This window comes from Cololabis saira, chromosome 16, assembly GCF_033807715.1.
Source record: "Cololabis saira isolate AMF1-May2022 chromosome 16, fColSai1.1, whole genome shotgun sequence".
Classification (NCBI taxonomy): domain Eukaryota; kingdom Metazoa; phylum Chordata; class Actinopteri; order Beloniformes; family Belonidae; genus Cololabis; species Cololabis saira.
Window position 1 is genome coordinate 10,688,453 of NC_084602.1, and position 20,978 is coordinate 10,709,430.

The 20,978-nt window shown below is 41.3% G+C and overlaps 2 protein-coding genes across 2 annotated transcripts in view; both read left to right on the plus strand.

Moving 5' to 3' along the window:
* Positions 1-6,712, plus strand: part of eipr1 (EARP complex and GARP complex interacting protein 1) — a 90,054-nt gene extending 83,342 nt beyond the window's left edge. The window contains exon 9 of the mRNA XM_061743580.1: positions 6,475-6,712. Coding sequence (XP_061599564.1) covers positions 6,475-6,649 — 175 coding nt within the window. The 3' untranslated portion in view covers positions 6,650-6,712. The remainder of the gene's footprint in view (positions 1-6,474) is intronic.
* Positions 1-20,978, plus strand: part of adi1 (acireductone dioxygenase 1) — a 263,833-nt gene that overhangs the window by 148,954 nt on the left and 93,901 nt on the right. The gene's annotated exons all lie outside the window — the stretch shown is intronic.

A 20,978-nucleotide genomic window follows, 5' to 3' on the forward strand; every position in this document is an offset into this window, starting at 1 on the left:
CCAGGACAGAAATGGGTGGGCCATATTGTCCCAGAAAAAGTGGACTTAGAAAAACTTTTAAGCAGAAAACATGACAAACAGACAGATTAAAGGTGGTTCATCAATTGCGGATAAATCGAGGGGTGCTGCAGGTTGAAGGGGGAGAGCGCTGGGGCCACCCAGGTCCGTTACTGGCTACACGCCTGGTACAGGGTGCTGGAGACGGAGATGCTCCCGTCATTTAAATGTCAGGAGCAGCTAGCAGTGTCCTGAAGAGGGTGGTGTCAGACACGTGATGGTGGAGTCAGTTTAAAGTAGGGATGCCCTGATACCATTTTTTTCACACCGAGTACGAGTATTTTAATTTGTGTACTCGCCAATACGATACTTCTACCACAAAAATAACTAGGCAAAAAATGCAATGAAAAATGCAATGAATTGGAAGACAGATTTTATTTGCAACAGAAATTCAATTTTAAACAAAACTCAGCCGGCCGGTGTTCTGTTGATCCTTGCTCCCTGCCAAGAAATGCTACTTTGTGGTTCTCCCACAGTCAAAGTTTGATTGCCACGCCCATCATTTCTTGCACGATGTAAAAATGGACAGAAAAGGAAGTGGGCTAGGGAGTAAAACACGGTAAAATTGTAGCTCTACAAAGGTAGAAAACCATTAGGTAGCATTTTTCGGCAAAGCAGCAGAAATCGACAGAACACCGGGCTTTCCTCCGCCCAGTCGCATCGCGTGGTATCAGGGAATTTTTGCGAGTACAGGTACGAGTATATGAGAGCAGTATCGGCCCCGATATCGGTATCGGGGCATCACTAGTTTAAAGGTATGAAAACAGGAATTTAATTTAGTATGAACAGTATTTAAGAAAGAACAAGATACAGTTTTGATTCCATGAGCCAAAATAAAAGTTGAGTGACACCAAAAATAGCTAATAAAATTATAGACTTTGGGATCTTTATGCGATTCTGAATTTGGTCTCAGCTTCAGATGGGTAGCCCGGCCCCCACCACCCGGCTTTGGCACTTTTTGATGTGATGCAGTTTACATGTGAATTGACAATTGAGGCAATAAAGCAATCCCAAACCACAACACTTCCACAAGGGATGAGGGGTTTTTACTGCGTCTGCCCAGAGGGAATTATTCTTAAAGAACTTTCCTTTATGAGTTTGTTTATTTGAATTCAATTTATCTTTTATTTGTATGACACAATTCACAACAAAAGTCACCTGAAGTCTCTTCACAGAAGACAAGTTCAATCAAAGAAAATCCAAGCGAAATCTGTTAAAAAAAATTAATCACTGACCTGAACAACTTTATCTTACATAAAATAGGGACAGACTTTATGAACTTACCTTTTGTTGGTTCTCCATGACTGCAACAAGCGGGTTTTTGGGGCTTTGTCAACGAGGTGACAGTTGAGAGGAAAATCTGGTTAAAGTCTGGAAAAAAAATGTAAGCAAGAACAGACTTGGAGAGGAAACCCATCTACCTCGACTGGTTAAAGGTCTGCAATGGCGGGAAAGAGACCAATAAACACAGAGATCCAGTGACATTTGCTGAGGAACATACATACAAGAATAGTTAAGAAAATAGAGAGATGAGGAGCATCATCAATAAAGAGATGAGGTGCATCATGGGAGGTTACTTGGCAGTCTAGGAAAATAGCACAAATGAATGATTCAGCACACCTGAGCCCGTCCTAACTACTGGCTTTATGAAAATTAAAGTTTTTTTTGCTCTATCTTAAATGTAGCTATGCCGTCTGCAAACACTAACTGCAAGATGGTTCCACCAGAACCAGAACCAGAACCAGTCATCAGGACTGAATGTTCCACCTGTCATTGGAAATGCGAGGAACCACAATTAAAGCTGCATTCTTAGATGCTGTGTTGGGATAGAAGTATTTTTCCGTTTGGACAGAAAAGCCTTCTTTCTAGCACAGCTCCTTCGCTTGGGTTTAGATGCTCAGATACCATATCTTGTGAGGAATCCTTGAAGAAACGTCTTCTTGCATCAAATCATGTGCTTTTAAATTTGCTGGAACAGCCAAACCTTTACAAACTGGCAGCTGGAATTTAAACCACTTGAAGGGGATTTTCTTTACAATAAAAAAATAAATAAAAATACACAGTTACAAAGTGGAGCAGTCAGATTTGGATAAAACCAGGGACCTCTTGAGCGTGAACGCAGGGTTTCAGGAGTGTGAAAACAAATGAATTCAAAATAACATTCTCCTGGTAAAATATATTAAAACATACTGAATCTTTTGTAAAACATTAGTACTTCTCATGATCTGCAATTAATTGCATACTGATCTTTAAAACACCCCCATTTTGTCTTTAACAGTTTATAAAGAATGTATATATTTTTCATCATTACGAAAACATTGGGTAATTTAGTTTATTTCAAATGTTTTTGTTATGAGACGTCTCAGAAATTCATGCATCAAATCTGACACATCCAACTATATATGGAAAGTAGAGTACAAAAGGATTTCTTTTGTACTATACTTTAATCGTACATCTTGTACTTCATTAGTGTCATAAGATGCTTAATCAAACAGAGTTTAAATGTCTTTTGTGTCCATGTTGAAAAGTTTATTTAAAAATAGGCGTCCTAAATGAAAACGGACTGCCTGAACTTTCACTCTTATTCTGAAATTCATAATCAGAAAAAGGAAAGTAAAAAATGAAACCATTTTTACTGTAAAAACACTTGAAGGGTGTCGGTAAACCCTCAGTGATGTTTGCAGTGATGCCCCTCAGACTTCATATTTTCATTTTCTATTTCAACTCTTTCTTTGGCTACATTTAGGAATAATTTATCCAGAAAAAGGAGAAGATTATGGTCCAGATTATAATAGGCTACTCACAAAAATTAAATGAGCTATTTAGCTCTTTTTAATTAGAGTACAGCACCAAGTCAATTAAACTTCTGGGATATTGATCAGGTCGGTTAAGTATCAGAGGGGGTTGTTAATCAGTTTCAGCTGCTTTGCTGTTACTTAAATGAACACCACGTGATGATATATAATATAATATATGATTATATTATAAATTGGTCATTTATAAAAATGAGATTACTATACATCATTATCATAGAGTAAAAACAAGTGCATAAGAGGGGCAGCAATGACCAAAGACCCCCAAAACAGGAGTGGGTTTAGAGGTGGAGGACAAAGAAAAAGGTGGTAAAAACAATTAAATAGTGTAGAGCAGGGGTGTCAAACTCATTTTGCTTGGCGGGCCGGATTTGACCAATTTCTTTCTCGCGGGCCGCATGCTCAAAATAACAAAAACGGTGCGGAAAATGTTTTCTCTTCTTCTTTTTTTTTACTATTGTTATCTAATCCAATATTAGTTTAGTTAATTTTAAAGGAAATATGCACTTTGTTTACACTCTAATTATGTAAAATATATTTCTTCAGGATCTTTTCTTGAAATTTCTCTTTTTTTTCAAGTTATGTAAGATACTTTTAATATCATTTTACAAAGATAAACAGAAACAAGTATGTTTTTTTTATATTTAGCTTTTTTATAGGAAATGTAATTAAAAGCAAAATCTTTCTTATTACATCCAAGAGTGTTTCTTTTGATTTAGAGATTTTTCCAGTACAATTAAGTGTATTTATTTTTAAAAATTGGCGCGGATATTTACGCCAGAGCGTCGAAAAAGTCAGCACTTCTTTTTTAACTGTTTTACTTTGTCACTATCCTCGTATTCAAAACTGAAATTCTCTGAATAAATATCTTCTATCATCTTTTTTAGCAGTGATATTTTTCCTGCGAAAATATATAATAGTAGTCAGCTAATAAAAATGAAAAAAAAAAAACGACCGTCTACAAAGAAATAAAATCCGCAAATGCATTCTAGAAAACAAAAAAAAAGGCGAAAACTGCTCTATTTGTAGAATAACGATGGATTTGTAGAAGAAATATATTATCGGATATGCTGCGATTCATGGCAATTATTTATGCCTTCCTTTTTAGTAAATTACAATTTTGTTTTTTTGCGTTGGAAACCTCTCTCGGGCCGCACATTTGACACCCCTGGTGTAGAGTATAGGAGTGTGTTACTAAAGCATGATTTTGCTTCTGCGTGGCTATAGTTATGTTGTAGGTCTGAACCAGACGTAGCTGCGAGAGTGGAGAAGGTCCAGGATGCTGGAGTTAACCTCACACGAGGAGCAATTTGACTTCTCTTCGCTGTAAATTGCGTTTTAAAATTTGGTTTTTCAGTTCAACTGGATGACTGGAAGATGCTCGACCTCACATGGCCTCACATGACACACATTCTCATGACAGGGCCAAAATCCATGTGGTGGTTTACACAAATTTACACAAAGTTGATTTATGCACATCCCTTTTTTGTTGAACATGGTGTATGCAACGCTTTTCTACATATGCACCGTTAGTGCATCCATCAACAAATCCAAAAAACACTTCTAAAAACAATTGCATCGAAACTCATATTTTTACATATAAAACTCATTCATGTTGTTTTAAAACAAGCTAAATTAGATTTCCTCTGCAATTATGTATTTAAACTTTCATTTGGTCTAAACTGCCAGTAGTGGTTGCGTCAGATTACACCTTCCTGATGTAAATGTGTGATTCCTGAAGTTTATGAGCGTGTTAGCAATGAAACCATTCAGTGACTTTATCCCTGAAAACCTTTCAGTCTTGGGTGGAATTGAAAGTGAGGCCGGTGTTTTCCTCTCCACTGAGTGAACAAGAGACTCACTAGGAGGGAATTTTATTTTCAGTTTCGGTCCAGAGGGAGCAGCTTCTGTCGGGTCATGTGTGAAATAAATCCAAATGTTTATGTCGCAGCTTCCCTTCAGGAACGCTCACAGCGAGTTTGAGAGGAATGTGGGAGAGCAACAGTGCAGGATCATAATTGAACTTCTTTTTTTTGTTTTTTTTTCATATTATTGTAGCTCTGGGAAAAGTGTGTCCGTGGTGGACAGGATCTTGTTTGTCGTGTTTGTTGAGCATGTCTGTAAGTCTCTTTATTGAAAAAGCCCTGCATCTACTTCTGCCATTCTTTGAACTACTGATGGTGTTGATGTCGGCCAGTTGCCTCATGATGTTTCTATAGATACACTGCAAAAACTCAATCTTAACAAGAATATTTGTCTTATTTCTAGTCAAAATGTCTCATTTTTAGTCAAAAAAATCTCATTACACTTAAAACAAGACTCATCACTGGAAAAAAAACAAAAATTTTCACCTGTTTCAAGTAGATTTTCACTTAAAATAAGTAGATAAATCTGCCAGTGGAACAAGACTTTTTAGCTTGTAATGAGAAGATAAATCTTGTCCCACTGGCAGATTGTTCTACTTATTTCAAGTGAAAATTTACTTGAAACAGGTGAAAATTGTCAAATAAGTTATTTTTCTGGTAATGACTCTTGTTTTAAGTGTAATGAGATTCTTTAACTAAAAATGAAACATTTTAACTAAAAATAAGACAAATATTCCTGGTAAGATTTTGAGTTTTTGCAGTGTACCATCTATATAAAATTTATAAAACAGAGACACAGTCCCAAACAGAGGTGAGATCTCTTTAAAGGCACACTATGTAACCACACGACTCCAGATTAGATGGGGGCAGGTATCATGTGAACAAGTTCATGTATCAGACTCTGGCATAAGATACAATAAAGTCTTGGGTAACCATCCTTACTCATGCCCCCCTTGCCATATTCCATGTTCACAACAGCAAAAGTAGACAAACAGTACTGTGATGTCATTGTGATAGAACCAGCGTTATAGGTATGGTGTAAATATTAGCCATTAGCAGCGGGACCTCACACATAAAGAACACACTGCAAAAACTCAAAATCTTAACTAGAATATTTGTCTTATATCTAGTTAAAATGTCTAATTTTTAGTCAGAAAAATCTCATTACACTTAAAACAAGAGTCATTACTGGAAAAAACAACAATTTTCTCCTGTTTCAAGTAGATTTTCACTTAAAATAAGTAGATAAATCTGCCAGTGGAACAAGATGTTTTTGCTTGTAATGAGAAGATAAATCTTGTCCCACTGGCAGATTTTTCTACTTATTTCAAGTGAAAATTTACTTGAAACAGGTGAAAATTGTCAAATAACATGTTACTGTATCTTTCTGGTAATGACTCTTGTTTTAAGTGTAATGAGATTTTTTGACATTTTAACTAGAAATAAGACAAATATTCCTAGTAAGATTTTGAGTTTTTGCAGTGCAGGTTTTGTCCTCTCTAGAGGGACTCAGTGATATTACAAGTCTTGATGTCTGCTCCTTTGCGTCAGTACAGCATTTTTAGCAGCTCTATAGATCTGTTAAACATGTTTTGTTTGTTGTTTTTTTTTTTTTTGCGGTGTTAACATTAACTTCACATTCACTAAATGTTATAGTAGAATTCTTTCATATATCAGCTTTAATATCACAGGATGACTGCATTGCTCCATACTTGATGGATGTTGTTTCTGTGACACAGGAGTAAGGAACCCCTGAAAGACAGCGTGGTGTCCACGTACGAGGAGCATGAGGACAGTGTGTACGCGGCTGAGTGGTCCTCGGCCGACCCCTGGCTGTTCGCCTCGCTCAGCTACGATGGACGGCTGGTCATCAACAGGGTCCCCCGGGCCCTTAAGTACCGCATCCTGCTGTGAGCCGGAGTCATGTGGCCCTAAAGTGTCTGTCTATAGGTGTGTGTGTGTGTGTGTGTGTGTGTGTGTGTGTGTGTGTGTGTGTGTGTGTGTGTGTGTGTGTGTGAGAGAGAGTGCTTGCGTGCGCGTGTGTGCGCGTGTGTGTGCGCGTGTGTGCGCGTGTGTGTGCGCGTGCGTGCGTGTGTGCATGCCTGATGTAATAATTCAATAAAACAGGTGCTCTGTAGCATTAAAATAAACATAATCTCTGGATAAACCTGTATATCCTGTGTTTTTTTTTTTTTTTTTTTTTTTTTTTTTTATTGGAACTACCACATGTCCCACCATCATTTTGCATGTCTCCATTAATCTCGTAAAGCTGCTGGATTCCCACGAGCTTCCTGGGACTTCAGAGATTCGGTAGGATCTGTTTTTCCAGACTCCAAATTTGTCAGCTTGGGAGCGTTCAGCGACACTGGCACCTCCAGTGACTTCCTAAAGTATTCCCGCTCTGGGATTGTTCTTGCTTTGCTGGATAGCAACCAGAAATGTAAACACATATATTTGGGGGTTTAATGTAATTACCGTGTACGAGAGAATAAAATCAACAGGAAGAACCAATATTAAACATTGTAACATCTGCAGTGCAGTCTTGAATCTTCTCCGCAGGAGGTTTCAGATCCTTTCACACCTTCGTTGATGTGACCAAAACATCTCACATCCTCACTAGCTGGACAACCCACAGTTGACAGAAACCCCCCACCTGTGGGATGGGTTCAGTGATTTCAATGTGCCTTCAGTGTCCCAACAATAGCTTAGAAAGTGAAAGCCCCCACCAGTCAGTAAGAACTGGAGAAGCCTGGTGGATGAGAGCGTAGATACCCATACAGAGACAACCCACCTTCTTTTCCAATTTTTTCAGGTTATCACTGTATAACATATGTTGTATCTGTCCTGATTTGGAAAATACAACCACACTGACACACAAAGCTTCAGGAAGAGGCATTTTCACATTATAAAACTGATTATAAATGATTTGTAATAGTTTTATTGACTTCACTAGAAGGGTTCCCATCCAATAAAGATTTAAAGAAACAATCAAACTGTTTAGAAACATTGATGTGCTTCTGATCTATAAATTCCTTCAACTTTCCCATCAGCATGTTTTTGCTTTATTCACACAAATACGGGCTAAGATTTGCCTAGCCAGCTGCCGACTTTGATCCTCTCATTCCTCCTGCATCCCTTCATCCGTCTGCCTGTTGTCATCCTCCTCTGAATGTGTGCGCTGGGGCCGGTCGATAGTGACAGTCTGAGGCGCTGTTATGGCAGACATCATTGACAGGTCTTTTAATTGCAGCTTGACTTCATAGATCACACATGCTCACACACACACAACAGGAGGGAGGGGCATGGAGACTCTATTAGCTATGCCAGTCTGGACGGGCAGCACCAGGCCTGAATACAGGATCTGTGTGTCTGTAAAGTCAGATAATGTGCCCTCACACACACACTGGTGAGGAAGATAATGTGCAGGTACATATAAAAATCAGTTGACAAGCTTTTAAAAAGTATGAAATGTAGCAAAGATACAGACGTGGTTGAAATGTCCATGAATGAAGGCGGTTGCCTGGCAACAAATGAGTTGACATTGTCACATACAGCAATCAGCAGGTAACACTGGTGAGCTGTCAGGATATGACATGGACAGAAACTCACAGCTGTTCAGAATCCAGGATGCAGCAAAGTCCATCCGTGTGTAGTCGGTAACCGCTGCAGTTTTCTTGGTCTGTTTCCAGCAGCGGAGTTTACATCCGGCTTACATAATGGATGCCAAACCAGAAGTACCAGAACTTGCAGTTCCTCCAGTGACCACAAGGGGCTGGTTTCAGAAGTGAGTCAGTTGACCTATCTATAAACCCTTTTTGTGTTTGTAAACACAAAAAGAGTCGATAGGCAATGGAGATTGATTGGTTGATTGATTGATTGATTGAAACCTTTATTGTCCCCTCTTGGGAGAATTAGTTGCCAAACAGCTCATGACATTCAAAAGAGGAAGACAAACAGAAAAACAGTCGACAATGCAACAATACATATAAACACACACCCTGCTGGTCCAACAAACACGAAGTGTGGCGGAGATAAACATCTTGTCAAGTTATGCAAGGGGATTATCAACTAAAGATCGCAAACGTTACCTTAACAAGCTGACTTTTGACAAATGAGGCCCGACTTCCAGATCCGTGTTGTATTAATGAGTGGGTTGAAGACGTTAGCTAGTGGCCACATTTAGAGTGACCAGATATGTATATATATATATATATATATATATATATATATATATATATATATATATATATATATATATATATATATATATACCTGTTTAACTGAGAAACCGAGCGTGTACACCAGAGAGAAATTACTAGCCTGGATGTGACTGGATGCTTATAAACACGCTCTATGTGGTCACGTACATAAACACAGATGACACAAAACCAGGACTATCAGAGCCCAATGACTCCTCGACTGCAAAAATAAAACAAACACGTTTGCTTAGCCTAGCAAGCACCAGCCAAATCTAATGCAAGCTTATCAAACCGTGCATTTGATTATCATTTTACATGATTCAGACAATCACTAATGTAAACAAGGCTTTGCTGTAAAATCAAAGATTAGATAGATAACCTTACCCAAAATAAAGTGGGTGCTGCAGACACAAGCATTTTTTTTATTATGTCCTCATTCCAGTCCACATCTTTAATCGCCTGCAGCCATAGATGCCGCCAGTTGCTCTGAAATAGTTGTGATCCTGTCGGAATCCTTTAAAACTGTAGTCGACCGGTGGAATAGCGATTCATACAACCGTACACGCAACAACCAGACATGATAATGCTGGGACCAGTTTGTTAAAGTCCTGCTAACCAGTTGCTACCTCGTATTTCCGTCACAACTACTGAAGAACAACACCACTTCTGTTGCGAAGATGCCCGCACAACATTATATGACGTAGGCTGAAAAAGGGTCTCTGTACACAGATGAACCAATGACTGTTGAGTGTCCATTTCACAGGGACCAAAGTTCCAAACCTTTACTTTCCAGTGCCAAAGAAAACCATGTGAAGATCCGGAACTCTTGTCTAGTTTATGAAGTTTATGCCCAGAAAATTGAAACAATATGTCCGGGATACTTATGTTGCTTGAAGTTGTGTTGCAAATTTAACCGGGTTGAAATTATATCTTTATTTTTACGGTTGAAATGTCATCAAATCCTGATGTCAGAGCCGACTGGGAGATTTGCGAGGCCCTGTGCGAAATGGCCGGGGGGGGCCCTTGCGCGCTCGCTACGCTCGCTACGCTCGCTACGCTCACGCGCGCGAAATTTTTGGGTTTTTTGGGTCAGATTGGGTTTCTATATGCGCAATTTTAACTCTCCAATTAGCAAAATACTGGATACCTTCCCCTACCTCATCATCATCTCGACTGCCTCGACGCGGTGCCCCGCGGCTGCTTGAGACCTGGTCGGATCGGTGATTTTTGTAACAAATTTATCTAACGAGGCTTTCAGAGAGGCATTAAACTCTTCCATTTTGTTTAGTTTTTTTCTTTTTTCATCCCCTGATGGAAATTTCCTGAATTTATATCGTTCTCTCGACATTGTGTGACAGTTTGTTCCAACTCCACCTGTCTGGATCAGAGCAGCTTGTGTCAATGCGCTTGGTCTGACGCAGTTGTATTGAACAACAGACACGCGCATCATTGCACATATATTTATTGATATGCACAGACTAGTACACATTTAGGTCTGTAATGGAACGTGACTGTTGATATTTATAAGGGAAAAAACGAAAAAAAAAAAAACGAAAAAATTTTTTTTAAAAAAAACGGCCCATAGCGCGAGACCCCTTGGGGCGCGAGGCCCCTTGGGGCGCGAGGCCCCTTGGGGCGCGAGGCCCCTTGGGGCGCGAGGCCCCTTGGGGCGCGAGGCCCTGTGCGGTTGCACGGTTCGCACACCCCTTGCGGCGGCCCTGCCTGATGTATATTGTTTAAGATGTGTTTATTGCTTGTATTTATGCCTGAATGTTGTATTCAGACCAAAGTGTTAATACCTGTACTGTCACTTTAAGAGGTCGCAGGCTTTGTTCCTGTGCTTCTCTCAGCCCGCGCCAGACCTGTTGAGAGGAGGAGCTTGATACCTGTGTGCTGTGTGGAGGAGTTTGCATGTTACAGAGCCTTATTGTGTTTTTTTGTTGGTTTGTACAGACAAATCCACTGTCCTGTTTCCATTACAAGAGCAACCAGTATCTGGTCGTGGTCCAGGTCCTTCCTTCATTCAACACAACATAGAACACAACGCAGAATGTACAAATGCTAATGGATGTGCCTCCAAGAACATATTAAACTGTTAAAGACAATGCACGCCCATTACAATGGTGCCGTGACCTTTCAAGGACTCGTCTGAAGATCGATGCCGGCTTGATCACCGGGGGATGTTGCATTCACTTACCTTTTACTGTATTCAGGTATTACCTTGGACTGCAACCAGGTTAGATTTTTTTTCTTGGACTTTTTCAGTATAACAGCATCTAGGAGTGTTTTACTGTTGTGCAATTGATTGCTGATTGATGTGAGTACCTATATCTGTTATTTGGAGCTCTTTCCATGTAACCATTCGAATATAATTTTGTTTATTTGTTTTTTTAATATGTAGATCATGCCATGTCAAGCCAAGTCGAACGGAACCCAGACTTAGGCTCACTCATTACACAGTTAGCTGTGATGAAGAATTTTGACAGCTTGGCCCCCTGCAGGGGGAGGTCGCCCCAGTCCTACCTCCTGCAGGGCTTTGAACTGGACTCAAGACCTTTTGAGGAAGCTCCAACTTGCTACTCAACTTCCTACCCCCCGGGCAGATCCCGACACCTGGAAGTTGGTTCAAACAGACAGGAATCAAGAGAGCACCCCATGGGGTGATTTGGAGGTCTGTGTCAGTCATGCCAAATGTCTGATAATGACATTTGGCCCGATTCACATCCGACTGTAAATTACTTTTTGTCTCTTGCCTGATTCGTGTATTCCTGCATTTGTTAAACTCCTTGTTGTATAAGAATCTGATTACAACCTCACTCGAGGTCAGCATTTCTACCAGACCTCTGGCCTGTGTAGACGTGCTCACCGCCGGCTCAATAAAACCTCATAAAAACCACAAAGCGGACTTCTGAACTGGTTTGATAAATTCCACAACAATTTGGTGCTGTTGACCCGGATAACAATAGACTTTCGATGGGAACTCCTTTTTCCAGACCAACGACACAACCAGCGACTTCTATCTAAATTTAATCAGAGGTAAGGGGTCCATTTTTTTCAAAATCCCAAATTATTGTTTCTGGGCTGTTGTCGAAAGTCTGTGAACTGGAGTGCCAGAGAAAGTTGACGTTATCTTGAAATTTAGGTAAGTCCGCTGTGTGGTTGTGAAGGTTATATTTTATTATTATTTTGTGTTATTGGGAAGGTTATTGTAGAGATGTTTTTTAGGAATGCTGGCAATTTCATAACACTTGAATTTGATTGTGTTGTGAGAATGTTCTGCTTCTCCTGCCTTAAGAATCTGACTCGCTCTTCTAAAAAAGGTTTAATATCTCGGGTAACATTAAAGAGAGAAATGGCGCCATGGTTGGTCTGAGTACCAATAAAAAGATAGTCCAGGGGGACTATTCTTATGCATGCAGGACGTGGGGTCCGTAAGTGTTGGAACACTGATATATTTGTGAGAAATAGACATACTGTATGTAGAAAAACTGTTTTATTTTATAAGTCGGGATGACACGCTCTCCCAAATGAGGTATATTTCATTTCTGCAAGAATCGACTTGCTCTTCTTGCACCAACAGGAATGATTTGTATGCTCTGTCAAGTGAAGTTTTTCAGTTCTTTAAATACATGTATGGTAATCACGGTACCGATAGTTTTATTTGTTAGTTTTGTTTGTTACTCAGTTAGTATTAAATATTGTTAAAATAACTAAAAAGCACTTCAAACTCCCTCAGATTTTTGGAGGGATGAAGGTAGACGCCGTAATGCAGAATCTCAAATAGCTTCGCTTACTGATCAAAATAAAAAGCTGATGGCTAGAAGGATTTAAAAACACAACGCAGACGAAAAAGAAATTAGAGAACCAGTTAAATGATAAAATCAAAACCTTTATCCGGTGAAACTGATTAAAGAATCAAATGACGATGACACTTCTGATGACGACTGGATTTTACAAAAATCCAAGATCTGTTGCCTACAAAATTTGGAGCCAAATAATAGTAAGAGATTTTAAATAAATACACAAAAATGACTAGAGGAAACAGCTGTTAAACTAACTTTGCCACATGATTTGAAAAGTAAAGTACTTGATGCGCAAAGTACTTGATGCTTGTAGAATTCCCTTTTAATCCCACAGCTGTTGCCAAAATCACACCAGAGCAAGCTCAGACCTTTTTTCACAGTATTTATTGCCTTAACAGTTCAAAGGGAAAATTGATAATCCCAGGGAACTTTATGCTAAAACAATTTTGACAGCAAAAGAGAATTGTGGTCTGTCACGAGATCAGATTGATGGATTCCCTCCAGGGTACATGCAAAATATATATTTGCTAATTGCCCTCCACAAAGGGTAGGCCTGGATAACGCAAAAAAAAGAATCTGAAATGTATGAAAATACTAATGTCTTTTTCAAAAGTGTTTCCTACACAGGTTGAGCGCTGAGAGGAGGCGCAGAGGAAACAGCCAATGATCGGCTCCCATTGGGGTGAGCCAAATCAGAGCATCCCAATTTACATAATCGTATCCTGCCTATGGTAACTTCATCATGTAAGTGCATGGAAATCTGTCTGTGGCCTACTATAACGTCTCTGAATGCATGTATAACTAATCTCTAACTAGAGGTGTCAAGTAACGAAGTACAAATACCTCATTACCTTACTTAAGTAGAACTTTTGGTTGTGTATGCTTCACAGGAGTAATTATTTTTTAGACGGTTTTTACTTTTACTCCTTACATTTTCACGCAATTATCTTTACTTTTTACTCCTTACGTTTTAAAAACAGCCTTACTCTATTTCATTTCGGCCTTTAAAAAAAAAACTATCCAGTTAAATTGTGCCATCCGGATAGAGTGAATTTGGTTGTGGTTGGATGAGAAGTATAAACATATTTGGTTTGTACGTGTCTGGTCTCTGAAACACATGTTAATGCTCAATAATGCACATATATGGTTCTTTAATATATTTGCATTATACTAAGATGCATTCATTTTCAATGGCTTTTAGCCTTAATGGTTTTTCCCCGCTTATATTACTTTTACTTTTATACTTTAAGTACTTTTGAAACCAGTACTTTATACTTTTACTTGAGAAAAATAAAAATAAATAAATTTTGAGTTGATACTTCAACTTCTACAGGAGTATTTTTGAACTCTAATATCTATACTTCTACCTGAGTAATGAATGAGAATACTTTTGACACCTCTGTCTTTAACACTCGTCCTGACTTTTCCTGTTTTCCTCACTGACGGCTCTGCTTATAAAAATGGAATACCATACGCAGGTTATACAATTTGTGATAATTCTTAATTGTTGAAAGCGCCCTCCTCCTCCAGCTCCACCCAAGTAGATGAAACTATATACTGATCAAAAGGTAAAACTGTTACAATCTATACAGATTCCAGATATGCTTTTGGTTGTGTATATTGTATTTTATAGATTTTATATATTGTGGGCGAACCAAGGATTTATTTCATCCTCGGAGATAAATGTGGTTAATTGATTGGTGAACTGTTACAAGCCTGTCAACTACCTTCATCTATTGCTTTGTTAAATGTGAAGCCCACACCCAGTCCAACCCTGTTTTCACTAGGCAATGCTTCAGCTGACCATGCAGCAAAAGAAACTGCCAAATTTGGCTTACCTGTCTATGTAAAACTTTGCCCTTCTATACCCGCTAACGACCTGGTTTCTCCTAATGATGTAGCTCTCCTACAAGAAGACTACTGAGGTGAAGAAAAAACGGATTGTAGCATTCCCATGGTTGTAAAAATTTAAATAATTTGTGGGTCAGCAACGACGGCCGCGTTGTGAAACCCACATCCTTTTACGCGTAAATAGCATGCATGTCGCATAGCTGATCACAGTTAGCAATCACAGATGAGCAAAAGGGGGAATGTGTCAGATAGTGTTGAAAGACTGATAAGCTCCAAGATTTGCAGCCTATAAAAATATTGCAAACATTATCAACACTTCCCCCCCACCGTGATTTTTTTTTTTGAAGCTCTGCAAATAGACATTATGTGAGGGATATGAAATTATTCTTGTATGAAAATGTTCATGTATGAAAATGTTTTGTATGTGCAGAGAATTTTAAACTGGACTTAAATGGACAATGTTGACACCTGTTAACACCCATTAGGAAGCACAAAACTCACGCCCCATGAAAGGATTATGGGTAGACCTATGACCATACAAAGCAATTCAGTTCTGTATATATGAAGAAGATGGACTTCCATGCCATGGATGAATCCATGATATCATTCTGTTGTACTCTAAACTTCTGCTGTTCAGTCAATCCACAGAAAAGTAAAAGCTGTCCAGTCTCTTCTTAGTGGCAAACCATGCCACAACCCGGAAGACTGGGTTTGTGTCGGAGAGGGCCTCGGTGGTCCAGGGCTCAGCACGTCCTGCACCACCGACACTCAAGGGTGGGGGGCGCTGGCCTGGTTCCACGCGTCCCACTGCGGGAGCATAGCTCCTCGACCATGCACCGGAGACCGGCCGATTCCTTCTTCTTTCTGTGGTAAAGAGAAAGCCCAGCTCCAACACCCAGGACCTCCACGACTGGTGGAGGAGCGGAGGAGCAGAGGAGCAGCACAGGCCCCGCAGACCCCCACAAGCGAGACAATTATGGTGTAGCATCGAGATGTGACTCCACATACTCTCCTTCTGAAGAACCGCTTGTTAAGCCTAAAACAAGCCAAAAACCACTGCCCGATTCCATTGAGGATTCGGCAAGGACCGCTACAGGGGGCATGCCGATGCTCTCACGGGAGATGGCTGCTCTAGGGATGATGGCCTTGCGGAATCGTGCTGCATTGGACTACTTACTAGCTTCTCAAGGGGAACTTGTGCTGTCATTAAAACTGAATGTTGTACATTTATACCCGCAATGCCACAGTCCAAGAAATAACGCATCACTTGAAAGACATTGCTAAAACGTTACATACAACTGTCGCAACTAGTTTTTTGATTGCTTTAAAGAACAGTTAGGAAACGTTGGTTACTTGATATTTGAATTTGTTTTGTTGGCTAGTTGTTATTTGACTTCTGATCACATGTTTAAGGTTCACTTGCAAAATATGTATCACTACTCCACTGTAATTCAACAAAAAGAAAAAAAAAAAAAAAAAATTGTGAATTGATGAAGAATTTTGACAGCTTGGCCCCCTGCAGGGGGAGGTCGCCCCAGTCCTACCTCCTGCAGGGCTTTGAACTGGACTCAAGACCTTTTGAGGAAGCTCCAACTTGCTACTCAACTTCCTACCCCCCGGGCAGATCCCGACACCTGGAAGTTGGTTCAAACAGACAGGAATCAAGAGAGCACCCCATGGGGTGATTTGGAGGTCTGTGTCAGTCATGCCAAATGTCTGATAATGACATTTGGCCCGATTCACATCCGACTGTAAATTACTTTTTGTCTCTTGCCTGATTCGTGTATTCCTGCATTTGTTAAACTCCTTGTTGTATAAGAATCTGATTACAACCTCACTCGAGGTCAGCATTTCTACCAGACCTCTGGCCTGTGTAGACGTGCTCACCGCCGGCTCAATAAAACCTCATAAAAACCACAAAGCGGACTTCTGAACTGGTTTGATAAATTCCACAACAGCTGAAAAGCTAGATGAATCCATTACAGGTAAGCTGCAGTCTGACAGGAGCACACACAATATCGGTACTCCTGTACAGCCCACTGAGATGACATTGCCTAATGTCAAGGTTGTCATGCAGTCGGACGCAAAGGACCCTCCCATATTCAGGGGTGATAGGTCAGAGAAATTCAGAGTTCATGAGTGGGAAAATCTTATGACTGTTCTTAAAGAAGCAAGCAATTCCAGTTCATGATCAGTCACAAGAAGTCCTGGCAAGGCTTATGGGCAAAGCAGGGGATGTGATGAGGATAAAGCTGCGTAACAACACTTCTATTAACCGCACTGAAAATCCCCATGTGATCTTTAATATTCTGATACAACACCTTAGCAAACTGGCATACTCGAGCATGCCTTTGGCAGACTTTTACAATACACTGCCCATGCCAGGTGAAGATGCTATGGAGTATTGGATTAGACTAAACAAAACAGTTGATGTGGCAGATGAATGTCTGAAAAGGCAAGGCCGTAGCATTGATGACCCAGGTCATGAGGTCAGTATGATGTTTATCAAACACTGCCCAGACCAGTCTCTTGCAAGTGTCCTCAGGTTCAAGTCTGCAGAGAAATGGTGGGCGTGTGAGATCCAAGAGAGGCATGACGAGCACATGCAGGGAAAGAAAACTCGAGCTGCAGCTGCTGGGCCACTTGAGCCAAGCACAGTGGAGCACAAAATCCATTCCCAATGTCATGTGCCTATAGCTGATAATGCACTAGTCCCAAACACCACTGAGCCGTCGGTGCCATCCCGAGTACCCATGACTGCTGCTAGTGTTGACAATGACTGCATGAGGAGTTTAGTGAGCTTGTTAGACTGACTAGTTACTCACCATACACAAGTGCCCGCTAACCTCAGATCCCAAGTTGCAGTGCCTCACTCTTCTCAAAAGGTGTGCAGGGTTTGTGGGCCTTCTGATCATTTCACATTGTCTCACTGCAGGCGGGAGAACAGGTGCTTAAAGTGCTAATGGTCCTGTTCACTGGAAGGAGGACTGCCCTGATCGGACCAACCCATGCAATTCTCAGCCTGCTGGTGGACAGAACCAACAGTAGACAACCCACACCTGGGGAGTGTGGATATTGTGAATGAATCCCTCTCTTATGCACATAACCCAGTTTGTTTATATGAGGACTGCTGTGCCACAGCACCTAAGGGGACCTGAATAGTCATTCAAGCTACGCAGAAGATCCAAGCTTTCTGTGAGTTGTTTTATCCTCCTGTCCTTGTCGAGCACAGCATGCAGCTTCAAGGCATGTTGGACTCTGTGGCATGTAGCATCAGTGAACATGCAGTAGAGAAACACAGCTCTGCTGGTGTTTCGCCTGAGAAGCAGCACCCTGAAGAAAACATTGTTTTGATTGGCTGTGGTGGTCTGGACTCGACCTGAAGGTTTTTTGACTTGGAGATGCAGCTTTATGATGTTCGTCGTGTTGTACCCACCTTAGTTGTGCCCTGTCAGCATGATGATCTCATCTTGGGCTCAAATATCATCAAACACGTGATTCGTGTCCTAAAGGGTGATAATGATTATTGGAACATGGCATCCAGACCTGAGCAGTAGTCTGACCCCGATATTGAGCATTTCTAGTCAATGTTCACTAATGTCGAGCGCTGGAGAGGGAGTGAGGTTCCTAATAAAATAGGCACCATCAAGCTTACCCAAGCAGTGACACTCCTTCCCAGACATGAACACTTAGTTTGGGGCTGACTTCCTGCTAACGTGCCTGTCACCTGGAAGCACCATTCTTGTACCAACTCCAAAGCCATGCCACAAGGTGTTCTGGTGGGTAGTCTTGTCACACTTCTCTGGGGTGATAGATGGGTGTCGATGACAGTTGTGAACCCATCTGACAAAGCTATCACGCTGAAGAGAAATAGCAAATTGGTTGATGTGTTCCCTTGCTTGGCAATCAAGGATCTAGATGCTTTTCAGGGTCAACATGTAGCTTCGGAAAAACAACCTAACGCAGAAAACAAACAATCTGACATTGGGATACAACAATCTCATGCTACGAAACAAAAAACTGACAAACTTAAACAGCAACCTGACATCTTGCCCAGTGCCTGTCCTGCTGATCTGTTGGCTAAGAGTCTATCAGAGTTGGGCCTAAGTGACATCGATGCAGATGCATGTCAGGTCAGTGAAGACTGTAAGTCTCAGCTCACACAGCTACTAACTAAATATCAATACATCTTCTCTGAGCACTCATTGGACTGTGGTGAGGACAAGGGATACACACACCGCATCTCACCGATGAGCGCCTTTTTCACTTACCATACAGGAGAGTCCCTCCAGCTCACTATCAGAAGTTGAGGCAGGTTCTCACTAATATGGAGAAGAAAGGGATTATCAGGAAGTCCTCAAGTGAGTATGCTTCACCACTGGTGACAGTGTGGAAGAAAGATGGTGGGTTGCGGATTTGCACTGATTTCAGGTGATTGAACACCTGAACCTTGAAGGACGCCTACTCCTTGCCAGACCAGTCTGTCTGTCTGGCTGCCCTTGGTGGCAACTGCCTTTTAGAATACAATAGAATAGAATAGAATACTTTATTGTCACTGTAAACATTGTTTCCAACATCGCTGTGAAAATCTGTTTAGCAGCTCCACATGACAGCATAACACACAGAAACAACAAGATTAGCCTTAGCCTTCCTGATGCCCCTGCGCTTTTTAACATGATGGACCTCACTTCTGGCTTCTTCAACATCCCGACAAAGACGACAAGAAGTACACAACTTTCACGACCCCCCTTGGCTGCATGAATATAATCGCATGCCACAGGGACTGTGTAACAGTCCTGTGTCCTTCATGAGGATGATGATTGAGATCTTTGGGGACATGAACTTCACAGAACTCCTGTGTTATCTCGATGATCGTCTTGTCTTTGTGCCATCAGAGGATGAGGCCCTGTCCAGACTCTGCACAGTGTTTCTGGGGTTGCGAGAGAACAATTTGAAACTGCCCCCTAAGATGTGCCATCTGCTTCAAAAACAAGTCAGATTCCTTTGCCATGTCATTAATTATGAGGGTGTGGCCGTCGATCCTGCCAAAGTAGACGTCATCACCAAGATGACAGTACAAGACCTCATGGAGGACGATGAATGCATGCCTTCTGTCAAGAGAATCAAATCATTCCTTGGCATGGTATTTTAATACCAGCATTTCATCCCGAACTGTTCCTCCATTGCGAAGCCCTTGTTTGCACTCACAGCTGGACAGAAGAGGCGGGGACGATCTGCTAATGATAGAAAATCTCAATGTGTGTATCATAAGCTTAGCTCTGCAGATTGGTCAGCAGAATATGGCAACACTTTTGACCAGTTGAAGACCATGCAGTTGGAATGTGTTGTGCTGGCCCATCTAAACTTTGATGAGCCATTTATCCTGTCAGCTGATGTGTCATTGGATGGACTTGGAGCGGTGCTCTCTCAACTGCCGCAAGGAAAGTCCAAGGTCAGACATGTTGCTTTTGCAAGCAAGACTCTCAGTGCATCACAGCGGAAATATCCAGACTGGAGTTTATGGCTTTGAAGTGAACTGTATGTGAAAAGTTCAGCCACTGGCTGAAAGGTTGTAGCTTCACCATCTGGACGGATAATAATCCACTTACTTACCTTCTAACAAAGCCAAAGCTTGATCCATGTGAAATCCGCTGGGTGTCTAAGCTTGCATCTTTCTTCTTTGATCTCAAACACCTGACCGGAAAAAGAAATGTGGTGGCTGATGCCTTGAGTCGTGACCTCCTCGCAAACACCCATTTGTCAGAGGCTGCTGAAGGAGCCATATCACATGTTGATTTAGGAAGCTAATGCAATAGAGGAGGATTCTGTGCAGGATGTTTTCAGGGTCAACTTCCAGTCTCAAACCTATGGAACAGGGAACCATCCAACACCCAAGGTGGCATGTAATTCAGCTGAGATCAGAGCTCTTTGTCAGGCACACTGTGACTGGGCTGATGCGGCAGAATCCAGAGCACTCTGTCAGGTCCAACATGTCCAACAGCTGTCTAGTGGTAAGAATGTTTTGCCCATGTTCTCCTCCCAAGAGCTACAACTGAGTTAAGAGCAAGACCCCAGCATCTCTACGGTGTTGCCCTTTGCCAAGAAGCGACCATCTAGTCATGACAGGCATGGTGCTGACTCGAAGGTCCTCAGAATGTTCAAGCAATGGGACAAGTTGGAAGGCCATGACAGGGTGTTGTATAGGATAACGAGAGATCCCGTGTCCAAGCAGAGAAGATCTCAATATGTATTGCCTGTGAGTCTAAATTAAAGGGTATTGTTGGGCATTCAGGCTGTACTCTCTCACTGGCCAGACAGCCCTTTTATTGGCCTGATATGGAAAGGGATGTGAGGGCGCATGTCAGATGCTGTCAGAGATGTGTGTTTGGC